The sequence below is a fragment of the Sinocyclocheilus rhinocerous genome, unplaced genomic scaffold (genome assembly GCF_001515625.1).
Source record: "Sinocyclocheilus rhinocerous isolate Xijiao unplaced genomic scaffold, SAMN03320098_v1.1 scaffold405, whole genome shotgun sequence".
Classification (NCBI taxonomy): Eukaryota; Metazoa; Chordata; class Actinopteri; order Cypriniformes; family Cyprinidae; genus Sinocyclocheilus; species Sinocyclocheilus rhinocerous.
The window spans coordinates 127,309-141,900 of NW_015630351.1; the positions used below are offsets into that span (position 1 = coordinate 127,309).

The 14,592-nt window shown below is 39.2% G+C and overlaps 2 protein-coding genes across 2 annotated transcripts in view; both read left to right on the top strand.

Moving 5' to 3' along the window:
- LOC107740196 (tubulin-specific chaperone A-like) overlaps positions 1-12,203 on the top strand; it is a 17,075-nt gene extending 4,872 nt beyond the window's left edge. Inside the window, exons 2-4 of the mRNA XM_016552541.1 lie at positions 5,271-5,376; positions 10,012-10,098; positions 11,884-12,203. Coding sequence (XP_016408027.1) covers positions 5,271-5,376; positions 10,012-10,098; positions 11,884-11,964 — 274 coding nt within the window. The 3' untranslated portion in view covers positions 11,965-12,203. The remainder of the gene's footprint in view (positions 1-5,270; positions 5,377-10,011; positions 10,099-11,883) is intronic.
- A 73-nt stretch (positions 12,204-12,276) lies between these two features.
- The window catches only part of LOC107740195 (homeobox protein orthopedia B-like), a 14,863-nt gene continuing 12,547 nt past the window's right edge, over positions 12,277-14,592 (top strand). The window contains exons 1-2 of the mRNA XM_016552540.1: positions 12,277-12,382; positions 12,501-12,583. Coding sequence (XP_016408026.1) covers positions 12,568-12,583 — 16 coding nt within the window. The 5' untranslated portion in view covers positions 12,277-12,382; positions 12,501-12,567. The remainder of the gene's footprint in view (positions 12,383-12,500; positions 12,584-14,592) is intronic.

Consider the following 14,592-nt stretch of genomic DNA (forward strand, 5'->3'; position numbering starts at 1 on the left):
ATGTGTTTTCTTTACCAAGAAAGTGGCCAGATGAAAACCACTATTTTCTGTTTCAAACTTGCAATAAATCCATGACACTTTTTTTTCTTCAAAATGCAATAAATCCATCGAATCAATATAAAAGTTATTTTTCATATTGAAACTGTTGAAAATACACAACATAGTAAGTTGATCCACATATGACAGCCTCTGAACTTGGTCAATACTAATCTTATATGCAGGCACTGGACTAAAAATACATTCAATCAGTCATCGCTCCCAAAATGAATTCAGCAGGTCATCTTGTTAATGCTATAAATTAATTACAACAATAAAAGAAAATTTCATCATGAACATACATGAACAACAATATCACATTAGACCACAGAAATTCCAAAATGACATTTCCCTTACATTCAACTTCCAAAAGTGCATTCATCTTTGCCATGTTACATTCATTTAGTTGACTAGTGCTCTACGCTGTATTAACAAAAACATAAATGGCATTAATAAAAACACTTACACTGACAAGCTATGCAATATCGTGTTCATAATCAAATGTGACTCATCTGCGATTATGAACGGGATATTGCATAGCTTGTCAGTGATCTACGACTCTGTGTATCCATCTGAAAGCACGTGATGGAGATTTACTATTAATCACAGAAACGGTTTTACTGACAAGATGCGCATGACAATCAAATGCGAATTATCGTGCAGCCCTAAGTTTGTTTGTTGATCACAAAGTACAAAGTAGATGAGGAAAACTAGGATACCGGGTGTATTCAAAGCGCCGCCATTACTGTCTAAAGTGCGTGGAATGGTGCGCTGTGATTGGTTGAGCGGATATATTGCATTCTGCAGAGAAGGGAGACTGGCGTTTGTCGCGGTTTGGAAATTTTGGAAAAACATTTTGCGTAAAATAAAAAATTGACTTTTCAATTTTCAATTCTGCTGATTTTGGCAGAAACAAAATTGTTTTTTTAATGGCGTTTATCGCGTTTCGGAACCAAACTCTTCACATATATACATATACATATATATATATATACATATTTTGGGTTTATTTGATATTTTTCTTTATTTTTGAATTTAGCATGAAAGTACAAACTTTATAGCATCAGATATGACCTGTGACCTACATATGATCTCATTGACATTGATTATATTTGGTCTGTACAACTGACAGTCCCCAGTAAGACCAGGATCTTAGAAGTGCTTAACGAATGTTAGACTGGTATTAAAGTTGGTAATTTGTGTTCTGCGAGTGTCTCAGATCTTGCCTTATCCTCTCCTCACCCCTCCTTTTCTCTTCTTAATCCCCACCTGACTGCTGTTTGCATTGATTGACCAGATGAGGGCCTGATTGAGATGGGCCTGTTTGATAGGGCTGGTAATGGAAGTGTGGGAATGATTCTCAGTTGGATTGAGAAGGAGAGAGGGTTAGGAAACAACTTGCACACCATGCCAACACAGGAGACAACATCGTAATAAGCCGCGCCACGATAGGAACTGAACGCTTGGCCTGTCAAACTCAGCTGATGTTCACATGAGGGACCAATCACTTCTAGGTGTCTGAATTTATTTATGTTGAATTTTGCTTATTGCATGGGCACTGTTGGTGTCGATTGATGGTTTTATGATGGAACATTCCCGCTGTCAGGCCCAGCGATGACAGACACATTGTTCGTGTCTCTCAGACATGTTTCTTCTGGATTTCCCATCTGTTTTTTGCTCTCTATGTGGATGGTCCAGCCTTCGTATCGATTAGAGCAGTGCGAGTTGCTTTGTTTTCTTTCAGCTGAGTCTTTAGGTTCTATAGATTTGTCTCAGAATTCTCTCCCCATGCGAGCACAGGCCTCTGTGGTTCACTCTGACTGGGCCTTCTTGGCTCCAGGTCAGATAATTGATTTTGTCCACCTTTGAACGCTGTATTGCTGAATTGCATTCCTTCATTTGTCAGACCTGTGAGGTGTGGGCTGCTTGATGGTCTCATGGTTTACTCATTTTAAGTCTGTTTGTATGTTTGCACTAGCTTCAGTTTATATCTTCACCTGCTCTGGGTCCATGGGTGTTCATTTTTGTTCTGTATGGTCAAGTAGCACAAGTCTTGTCCTCTCGTTAAATCGTAAAAGGACATTCCCAGAAGTGCCTGTGTGGCAAATCAAATATGATTATATTTTATTTAAATATTTTTGTTTCTTCTTATTTTTTTGTATCAGTAATGTACCTTAGGTTGTTTGTATTTGTTACATTTTCTGTTATTTTGTTAGTGTTTATTACATTATTTCATGAGTTCACATATTTTACATGAAGTTTATCATGTGTTTTTTTGTTTTACTACTTGTATTATGGTGGTAACCAGTAAATGTTAAGGTACAACACAGATTTTGAAATATGCTGACATTGTGTAATAACTGAAACACTGTCAATGCATTTTTAAGGTGAATTTCTGGCAACCAGAGCTGTTGTTTTTTTTATAGTAAACTCACCAGGATATTTTTACAATGTGGTAATTTTGCAATATAAATTAAGTGGCATTTTTATCATGATTATTCCAGTGTTTCTGGCACTGCTATTTTCTGTGAACGTTTTGTATTTCAGATTCAGACCACACTGTTGTGCAAATATTGATGCTGCTAGACAGTTTTAAATCACATATTGTAAAGTGGTCATCCTTTCCACCAATGACGTTTGTTGTTCTTGCCCTGTTTGGTGATGCAGGGCTATGAAGAGTTATCCTGAGGTGACGTGTCAACATGCTGTAAGACCTGGTGCTGTAGTACATGTGGGTGCTTGTAATGTCAGTTAATTACACTTTCAGGTCAAGCTCCTCTCATACTGCTACATCCCTGAACTTCACGCCTTCAAACACCTCCAGGGAATTCCTGAAATGCCCTATGAAGTGGTCAAGATCTCATGCCAACTCAATAGTGTTCTCTGCTCAATTTGAAGCATTTAGTCAAAACGTCTTGCAAAATATCAGAATTTTTGTCCTGTAAAGAAATGAAAGAAATAGATGAGCTATTTTTACAGAATTTTCTCTTCATCTTGGCTTTGAAATGGGATGGTGTTGATCTAAACGAACTGCCTGCCAATCCCACATCTTGTTGTCTTCTTCTCCGTCTTCCACCATCTCCCCTTCTACCCTATTCTTTTCTTCTTCTTTTTGGTGATGTATTCCAGTCAGTGTTTTCTGGCCTAGCTCAGCGGATGCACTTAATAAAATGACAGACGTAATTTGCTTTTGTCACTGGGTCTCGTCGCCGGCCCACCGCCTCAAAAATACAGTATTAGAGGGGAGAGAATGTGTGTGTCGAGTCTAATTCTTTTCTCTATTTTCCAGAGAGATGCTTTTTCCATTAAGCTGAAGGAAGCAGCCCTGGCAGCCCCATTTACAGCTGCCCAGCTCCGCCCCTGCTATAAGCAGCTCCCACATCACCCTGCAGAAACAAGAAATTAACATCAGCATGACACTTTTTCATTAGCCTGTCTCTCACTTTTATTAGAATTATGCTACACCCCGATCTTTCCACCCCTCCGGCTTCCTTGGTGGTTGCACCCCCTCTCCTTTTACTGTGGTCTCATTTTTGCGTGCGTATCAGAAAAAGCCTTACCTTGAGCATATGTTGAGAATTGCACCAGGGCGTCGTGATTGAAGCCTGTTAAAACCGGTGTAATTGACGTAAAATATGACATATTGTCGCAGGCGGAGACGAATCTGGCAGTATGTTTGATTAATGGAGAAGTGTCTTGCGCTCTCTCTCTCTCTTTCTCTGACTAACACACACACACACGGCTGATTTTATGAAAAATGAATTCCGCAACGCCATGTCGTCCCGACAAGCGAGCAGGCCGCAGACGGAAAGCAGCTATTAGCTAGAATCATTATCAATAGTGATATTTTCAAACTCCATTACGGCAATCAGGCCGCGAATTTATTCAGTGCATTTAGTTCATTTGGCCATAATTGATAAATAATCAAAATTTATCAATGTACTCGCTCTACGTTTTCACTAACAATCAAGCAAAAGTGGCCCATTTGCCACCTGACTTGGTCCAAATTAGGGACTAAATTGATGATCAATTAATCCTAGTAGGGGCAGTACAGTGTCTTTTGTGAGTGTGTGCAAGTGATGCCATTAAAAGACAGATTAGCGTAGCGATCAGGAAGTAGCTGATGCAGTTTAGCGGCTAACAAGAATGCAGCTTTTCTGAGATTGACAGTAGATAATCATTATGGAAGAGGAAAAAGACGAGAATTGGGAAGGATGTGTTTACAGTAGGATACAGTAGAGTATATAGGTGTTTGATTATGGGTTGAAATTTTGTGGGGAATCTTACAGAGGTGTGTTAACATCTTGCATTTGTTTGTGTGTTTTACCATTTCATGTTGTTTCAATTAAGTAGTGTTCAAAAATTTAGGGTTGTTAAGATTTAAGATTATTAATATTTTATGCTCACCAAAGCATCTCTTTTTTTTAAAATAAAAAATGCTGTAAAAATAGTACTGTTGTAAAATATTAAATTTTAAAATAACTCTTTTCTTTTGGAATAAATTGGAATAAATGCAATTTATTCTTTTGATGTAAAGCTGAATTTTCAGCATAACTCCACCGTCTTCACTGTCACATGATCCTTCAGAAACCATTATAATATGCTGATTTGCTGCTCAAGAAACATTTCTTATTTCTTATTTTCAGTGTTGAAAACAGCTGTGCTGCTTAATATTTTAGCAGAAACAGAGGTAAATTTTTCTCCCCAGGATGAATAGAAAATTCAAAAGAACAGCACTTATTTGAAATAAAAACATTATAAATGTCTTTACTGTCACTTTTGATCAGTTTAATGCATCCTTGCTTTGATAAAAGTATTAATTTCTTTAAAAAAAAAGAAAGTCTTAATGACCCCAAACTTTTAAACAGTAGTGCATTCTGCTTAATTTACACAACATTGTCTACATCTTAGTTGTCATCTTTATGTTGTAATATGTATATATCAACCTTATTAAACTATACTTGCATTGTTTTTATTTATGTAAAATGCAGTAAAAAAAAGAAAGATTAGTAATGTGAAACTTCAAGACATATGAAGTTGGTTCTCTGATTTTGGGCCCTTAAAAGTGGTGTATTTGTCTTTTGAGAGATCTGCAAGTTAGCTAGTTGTTTGACTTCATGGCGGTAAATTCTTGACAGTATCGGTTAGACAAATAAGTATTGAATTTTTTTTTTTTGTAAAACTCACTTCTCGCTATCCATTCTCATTCTTGTGTGTGTCTCTCTCGCTCTCAGTTTGGCCAAAGAGGAGGTGTTGTACATAAAGGAGGCAAAGCAGCAGGAAGAGAAGATTGAGCGTCTCAAGGCAGAGGCAGGAGATGAGTATGTAATCAAGAAACAGGTAAGAAGAATAAACTACCTGAAACAACACCTGCCCTGTTGAGAAACCTGATGAGACTTACTCATTTAAAGGACTATGTTTGTGTGTGTGTATGTTTGTGACTGACAGCACAGTTCATAGTGAATCATATGAGATTATTGGGAATTATTGAGATTTTTTTTTTTTGGTGACTTTATGTGTGAGGTATTCTACGTGTCAACAACAAAAAACGTAAGGCGCCCTAGATTAACTCATGATGTTAAATATTCCACTGAAGTAAAGAATCACTCGCATCACTAACATCACATTTGCTTAAAGTTTATGATACAGTTACCAAAAAAGATACCAGTACATATACATAACATAACCCTTTCCACTTACAAAGGGGATTAGGTAGAATTAAGCGGACAAAGTCTGTGCCTGCTAGTATAGCTTTATAGCTGCATAGTTATAAAACCTGGTGAAGTAGACTGCGGCGACCACACAAATATCACCACTAGAAATCCCACTGGACCAAGCCCAGGAGGAGGCCATTCCTCTGGTGGAGTGGGCCCTCACACCTATAGGGCACTGCAAGCCCGCTGAGGCGTATGCCAAGGCTATAGCATCCACTATCCAGCGAGATAGTCTGCTTCGTAACCGGCAGCCCTTTAGAGCGGCCTTCGAAGCACACAAAGAGTTGCTCTGAGTGTCTAAACAGACCAGAGTGCTCGACATACACTCTAAGAGCCCGCACCGGGCAGAGTGGATTGGGACCCTGCTCACCATCTGTATTCAGTGCATTTAGTTCATTTGGCCATAATTGATAAATAATCAAAATTTATCAATGTACTCGCTCTACGTTTTCACTAACAATCAAGCAAAAGTGGCCCATTTGCCACCTGACTTGGTCCAAATTAGGGACTAAATTGATGATCAATTAATCCTAGTAGGGGCAGTACAGTGTCTTTGTGAGTGTGTGCAAGTGATGCCATTAAAAGACAGATTAGCGTAGCGATCAGGAAGTAGCTGATGCAGTTTAGCGGCTAACAAGAATGCAGCTTTTCTGAGATTGACAGTAGATAATCATTATGGAAGAGGAAAAAGACGAGAATTGGGAAGGATGTGTTTACAGTAGGATACAGTAGAGTATATAGGTGTTTGATTATGGGTTGAAATTTTGTGGGGAATCTTACAGAGGTGTGTTAACATCTTGCATTTGTTTGTGTGTTTTACCATTTCATGTTGTTTCAATTAAGTAGTGTTCAAAAATTTAGGGTTGTTAAGATTTAAGATTATTAATATTTTATGCTCACCAAAGCATCTCTTTTTTTTAAAATAAAAAATGCTGTAAAAATAGTACTGTTGTAAAATATTAAATTTTAAAATAACTCTTTTCTTTTGGAATAAATTGGAATAAATGCAATTTATTCTTTTGATGTAAAGCTGAATTTTCAGCATAACTCCACCGTCTTCACTGTCACATGATCCTTCAGAAACCATTATAATATGCTGATTTGCTGCTCAAGAAACATTTCTTATTTCTTATTTTCAGTGTTGAAAACAGCTGTGCTGCTTAATATTTTAGCAGAAACAGAGGTAAATTTTTCTCCCCAGGATGAATAGAAAATTCAAAAGAACAGCACTTATTTGAAATAAAAACATTATAAATGTCTTTACTGTCACTTTTGATCAGTTTAATGCATCCTTGCTTTGATAAAAGTATTAATTTCTTTAAAAAAAAAGAAAGTCTTAATGACCCCAAACTTTTAAACAGTAGTGCATTCTGCTTAATTTACACAACATTGTCTACATCTTAGTTGTCATCTTTATGTTGTAATATGTATATATCAACCTTATTAAACTATACTTGCATTGTTTTTATTTATGTAAAATGCAGTAAAAAAAAGAAAGATTAGTAATGTGAAACTTCAAGACATATGAAGTTGGTTCTCTGATTTTGGGCCCTTAAAAGTGGTGTATTTGTCTTTTGAGAGATCTGCAAGTTAGCTAGTTGTTTGACTTCATGGCGGTAAATTCTTGACAGTATCAGTTAGACAAATAAGTATTGAATTTTTTTTTTTTGTAAAACTCACTTCTCGCTATCCATTCTCATTCTTGTGTGTGTCTCTCTCGCTCTCAGTTTGGCCAAAGAGGAGGTGTTGTACATAAAGGAGGCAAAGCAGCAGGAAGAGAAGATTGAGCGTCTCAAGGCAGAGGCAGGAGATGAGTATGTAATCAAGAAACAGGTAAGAAGAATAAACTACCTGAAACAACACCTGCCCTGTTGAGAAACCTGATGAGACTTACTCATTTAAAGGACTATGTTTGTGTGTGTGTATGTTTGTGACTGACAGCACAGTTCATAGTGAATCATATGAGATTATTGGGAATTATTGAGATTTTTTTTTTTTGGTGACTTTATGTGTGAGGTATTCTACGTGTCAACAACAAAAAACGTAAGGCGCCCTAGATTAACTCATGATGTTAAATATTCCACTGAAGTAAAGAATCACTCGCATCACTAACATCACATTTGCTTAAAGTTTATGATACAGTTACCAAAAAAGATACCAGTACATATACATAACATAACCCTTTCCACTTACAAAGGGGATTAGGTAGAATTAAGCGGACAAAGTCTGTGCCTGCTAGTATAGCTTTATAGCTGCATAGTTATAAAACCTGGTGAAGTAGACTGCGGCGACCACACAAATATCACCACTAGAAATCCCACTGGACCAAGCCCAGGAGGAGGCCATTCCTCTGGTGGAGTGGGCCCTCACACCTATAGGGCACTGCAAGCCCACTGAGGCGTAAGCCAAGGCTATAGCATCCACTATCAAGTGAGTCTGCTTTGTAACCGGCAGCGCTTTAGAGCGGCCTCAGAAGCACACAAAGAGCTGCTCTGAGTATCTAAACAGGCCAGAGCGTTTGACATACACTCTGAGAGCCCAAACTGGGCAGAGTGGATTGGGACCCTGCTCACCATCTGGATTGGGGAGCACTAGAAGGGTGATATCAGACTTGTGCTCTAAACGGAGTGGAGAGCACTTTTAGCACAAAGCCGTGTCTCGGTTTGAGGACGACTCTACAGTCGTTAGGCCTAAAATCAAGACAGGAAGCACTGACTGACAGTGCTTGCACGTCACCCACTTGCTTGACAGATGCTAAAGCCACGTCCTGGTGAGTTTCTCGTGAACTGCCGGCAGGAACAGAGTGGGCCGTTGGCGGGAGGTATGTTGACGATGTCCCTTCATTGTCAACCACTCATCAATGAGGCCGTGGGCGGGCTCTTCCGATGCCAACCAAGCCAGGCCGAGATCCTCCACAGCCTTAGTTGGAACGCGGATCAGCTCGCTGTCCACGCTAGGCCATGTTGTCTGCGTCAGAGGTGGGGTTTCGGGCTCTTCGACAGAACACGCCCACTCTTCAGCATCCGAAGCCGTTAATATGGAGTCATCAACAATAGCTTCATCCTCAGATGTGCCTAAGGAAATAAAGCTGCTCGCAGCCGACGAGGGGCACTGATCCTAACGTGTGAAGCACACAGGCGAATCAAGGTTGGTGGTAGAGTGAAGCACACGGGAGCTGCGCCGGTGTGAGTTCACTCAGGCCCGGTGTTAAAGCCCCGCTGCTCCGCTGTTTCTTTCTCCTAGGGGAGAGAGGAAGCAGGAGAGCAGAGCGGGGAGAACCGCCTTCATTAAAGGCGGCAATCCGCGAGTGCAGGAGGCGAGACTCATGCTCTTGCAGTGAGAGCATGCCATCTCAGTGAGCGCAGCCCAGACAGGCGATGCACTCACTGTGCCCATCTGCATTGTGCAGCGGTTCCCTGGACGAGCCACACTCGCGGTGTGACATTTGCAGCAATGTCGCTGGAAATTTGCTCAGAAATTTGCTCTTAGATGTGCCAGATGGCTGCAGGGGAAGGCTTCTATAGAGCCAAATCATATAGAGGTCGGCTCCTCCCCTTGTGACAGGTTCAATGCCATTGTTTTGTGCAGCTACACGAAAGTGAATAAATCAGGTTTCAGTAAATCGGAGTAAAAAGGAGTTTTCCCATAAGCGTGTCACGGCAACGGGAGAGACCGTTCGAAAGGGAACTGAACGCTACACTGCTGGTACCAGTCGGTTGTTCTGTTGTGTTCAAGAAATTGCTTTGGTAAGGGTGAAAGAGACAGAGCTGATTCAGTATGGCAGCGCTGTGGGTGAAATCAGGGTGAGTTTTAATGAGTTTTAATGTGCTGATGCAAAATTAATGATGTTATGTAACTTTAGAGGAGTTTTGTAATTAACAACACATGCTGCTAATTTAGAGGTTCTCAAGGAGTAGTGGCCCATGTTCTCTCTCTCTTCATTCTCTTCTTCACCTTCTATCTGGAGTGAATGCATATATAGCTGTTTTAAAGGACTAGTTCACACAAAATGTACAATTCTGACATGATTTACTCATCTTCATATCTGATGACAGTTGTACATGTGTTAGTTATAAAGTAATAACTTACCAATAACTTACAAACTCACTCAACAAGGAGTTTAGCGTTTTCCAGTGAGCTCCTTCAAATACTTAATGAAGTAATACAGACACATAAAATGCTCTCTGAGAGTAAGAGAGAAGTTCTTTTTGTTTTGTTATAGTACAGAGCCAGTAAAATCTCTTAAACGTGTCTTTAACAGATGGAGGTGTTGCAAGAGTCAAGAATGATGATCCCTGACTGCCATCGTCGTTTAGCCGGGGCCCATGCTGACCTGCAACAACTGTTGGTGAGAATATGAAACGCACAGTGTTGACCTACCTGTCAGGTTTGAACTCAGCAGCACAATTTAGTTACCCAAAAATGAAAATTTGCTCAAAATGTCATCCAAGATGTAGATGAGGTGTTTTCATTATCAGAACAAATTTGGAGAAATGTAGCATTACCTCACTTGTGTTCACCAGTGGATCCTCTGCAGTGAATGGGTGCCGTCAGAGTGAGAGTCCAAACAGCTGATAAAAACATCACAATAATCCTCAAGTAATCCACACCTCTCCAGTCCACCAATTAATCCACCAACATGTTTGTTTAGAACTGTTTTGGACTATTTTCACTTGTAAACGGTGCTTGATCTGTGCATATTTCTCTCTTGATTCCGACAAGATGATTTTTTCACTGGGGTTTGAAGTTAAAATCCTTTTAATGATGGATTTGTTTCTTAAAAACGCACAGCTTTTTGCTTCCCATGATGTTAATTGATGGGCTGGAGTGGTGTGGATTACTTGTGTAATGTTTTTATCAGCTCTTTGCACTCTCATTCTGACGGCACCCATTCACTGCAGAGGATCCATTGGTGAGCAAGTGATGGAATGCTAAATTTCTCCAAATCTGTTCAGATGAAGTGACAAACTGATCTACATCTTGGATGGCCAGAAGTTGAGTTTGGATAGAAAAGTTATTCATAGTCTGAATATTGGCAGTACAGGAGGAAATTTTTGTGTCCAAGCATCTCCCAGGTGTTCGGATCAGTGCCAAGCACAAGACACCGTGACATTGCAGGTTTATGTGTGTGAGAAAGATGTCTGTTTGTGAGAGATGTACAGGGGAGACAGTGTGCCATCCACTTCCTGTTTGTTGGCGTTTAGAGGAAGTAGAGGATTACAGGGGTCACATTAATTAATAGCAAACGAAGCTGATTGCACAGGTGCTTTTCAAACAGCTTGCTGCGAACAGCCCCTGTTTGTGTTTCAATAAAAATGGTTCATATACCCTCTACATTTTTGTGTCAGAGTATAACATACCATCAGCCACAGCAGCAGCTCAGTGAGGCTACACACACACACAGTCCTGTGCTGCACTCATTCAGTTCATTAGTAATGTTGTCACGGCAATGGCCTTTATAGAAACCATCGTCGATCGATTAGCATTGATATGACCTACTACTCTCACTGCCTCCATTACATTTTATCACTGTGTTACGTGTGTGTTTGTTTGTCTGAGGGGCTTGTGTGTGTGTGTGTGATTATCTGACAGGTTTACTGAGTGGATTAGCTGTTTTTGGTGAGGTAGTTAGTCTCTTTCATTGTGTTACTGTGATCTGATTTACTAACTCCAACTGGATGGAAAGCTCCCACTCTGTAGACTTCAGGTTTGAATTTATTTAGTCATTTAAGGCAGTTAAAAACCAAGATGGTTGTGTATATAAGTGTAAATATTTTGATAAATGTTTTTATATGGACTAAAATGATGCAGTGGATCTTGAAATCTGAGGTTTGGTATAATCCAATTACATTTATATGATTCATGATAAAAAAAAAACATTGTGATCTTAAAATATATCAGTATTTTGGATAAGAAACAAATGTGTAATAGGTATAGTAGTAATTATGATCAGTTCATTCAATTCTGTAACCAATGCTTTGAATGTATTGTAAATTACTAGGGTTGTAAGATGCATCACTTTCTTCATGTTATTTGTTCATTATTCATATTTGTAATTAACTAAATATTACTCACACTCATTAAGACTCCAGATTGGGTACAGACGATGACTTGAAATCATTTTTATTTTCAGGAAACAGAAGAGGAACTGGCTGAAATGGAAGAATACAAGGAGGCCAGAACTGTTTTAGATTCAGTCAAGCTGGAAGGATGATGGACACGAACGAATAAACACCCACAGACGCTAATGTACACACTGACATCCCAAGTGTCCATTCCATTTGTTCTGACCTGTTTAGCGTTTCAGAAGCAATGCGATGTTTACTGATTGCTTACGTTTGCATTTCAAAGATTTTTGTATTGATTCATAATTTAATGACACCATTTTCTTCCTAGCATTCTGTGATCAAATGCATACTATCATGAAATAAAGTTTCTTTTTACTATTTCAAACCCTTCTGTTTTTTGTTTTTTTATTGATGTACAGATAAACCTTCATGCGCCTAGTTATTATTGAATACTGACATTTTTTGTTCAGCTCGATATCTTCAGTTCATTATAGTATGTTACTTTTTTAGATTAGACCTTCACCTGCTGGGAGGGGAAAAATTGTGACACGTCTTTGATTTCATGTAAGCATTTCACATTTATTCCTGCTGCAGGTATGTGTGACTACATGAAGCTGAATTAATATGTAAAACACTGGCCTTGTGTTTTGATATAAGATGCCATATGCTTCCCTTCTCATAGAACTGCAGTAATTAATGCAGAATTTGAACCTGGATGTCAGTCACGTGGACAGGCTTTGCTTTCCTGCATGCAGAGGGAGACAGGTATAGCATGAAAAACTAGTATGTGATGAGAATATATTTCCAGCTCTCCTGAAAAGACACTGACCTCCGCTGGCCAGATTCTCTAATGCAAGCACGTGCCCACGGCTGCAGTTCGCCTGCACACATGCTTTGACCTAGTTGCTGGATATTTTGCAGTTTTAACATAATTGCATCATTTTAATTCTGGGTGTATTTTGTAGGCTATGAATGTCTTTGCCATTTCATATTAGCCATGAACATTAGGTAATGGAGGGCCTGTTTCTGATCCTCTGGTAGAGATTGCATCAAGCTTTTCCCATGTCTCAGATATTGTAATCAACGTTGTCAAGGTAAATGGATAAATTTCCTTCGCAATAACTTACTTTCTTCAATGCATTTGATATCACATAGGTCAGATTTTTTTTTACAGAACTATGTGATATAAAATGCAGGGGGCAACTCTTCAGTAGTCCGTATGGTTATGTATCGTTTTCTGTTTAAAGTGCCCCAAAAACTATTTGGACAGTCAAACCTAAACATGCGTGGATGTTGTTGCATTCAATAACAAAATAAAACATAATAGATAAGGTAATCAAACCAAGTGGCATTTATTTTTTAAGAAAAGATGGCATAATCACAGTTTTCAAGCAAGACATTTAATCATTTTATGTTTTCGTAAAAACTATATAGATATACTGTTTAAATAAAGACAAATATTATATATATATATTTGTAATTATTTATTGCACATGACGTGTTTTTGGTTGCATGTTATATTTTTGACCTTTTTTTGTGTGTGGTTCATAGGCCCATATGTAAAAATAAAAAGATACTTGAGGCACCATTTTGTCTCTCTGAAGAACTTCTAGGAACCCTAGAAGGGTCCTTAAATATGTCCATATCTTTCTATATTTGCAGCGTATAACGCAAATATCTTTTTCTCTAGGCATGTCCCAGTAGCGTTGCACTGCTGTGATTAGGAGTTGTTTAAATTATGTCCTTTTCATTGGTTGTTTCCTCACTGAAACAGATCATTGAATGGATTTCTGTCAGGTTCATCCCACAATCGCGTTTCTTCTTAAGTCTATATAGTTCCGCCTAATTCGGTGTGTTATAAAATGTGTTTCGGGTTTTTTTTTTTTTTTAAAGCCGAAGGAGCAGATGAATTCGGGTTCCATTTGGCTTGGTCTTCATTCTACATATTTCGATAATTATCGGGTTCACCCCGAAGCCTCATTATAGCGCTAATGAGGCGCCGCCACTCCGTGACACCCAACCGCTCCATCTCATTAAGAAAATCGCTCTTCAATGCTGATTATTTTATTTGGAGCCATAATTATATTTCTTTCGGATAAATCACGGTCTAATCGAGTCCGTTCGGAGGGCAGAGCCTAATTGGAGCATGAGATGCGGCGGCGGGCGCGCGCTACCTGAGCCTGCTCGCGCGACCGGAGGAACCACAGCACCTGATGGATTTGGGGGGAGGAGGGATTCTTCATCACCCCCTCCTCCTCCTCTTCCTCCTCCTCCTCCTCCAGCTAAAACACAACAGCTTATTACCTTTAATCCCCCCGACTGTCACCGCATCACCTGCACGAAACAAGAATCTAATTTGTTAAACTGGCATTTCTGCAGATGGACGATCGATTTTCTCTTTAGAATTCTCTAATTGAGTGAATATAGACGCCCCGTGAATCACATTCCGCCGTGGAACCGCATGTGCGGAGAAAGAGGGCGTTATGCTGCACGTGTGTGGGTGTGGAGCCGGTTGTGTCTGTTGTGTGGACCGAATGTCCCCCACACGGACAGCAAGACCTAAAATCACTAAAAATGTTTTAATGGAAATCTGAAAATGCAGAAAGGTTTGTGAGAACTAGATCAGTGTGAGAAGTCAGTGAAGCAACAAATGTGTGTATTTGCGTGTCATTAGAAGTCAAATAGCCGAAAATGTACCACATAAAGTGGCTAATTTAATCAAATATTTCCGTAAAATGAATACTTATGATAATAATAATATAGTTTATGTAATA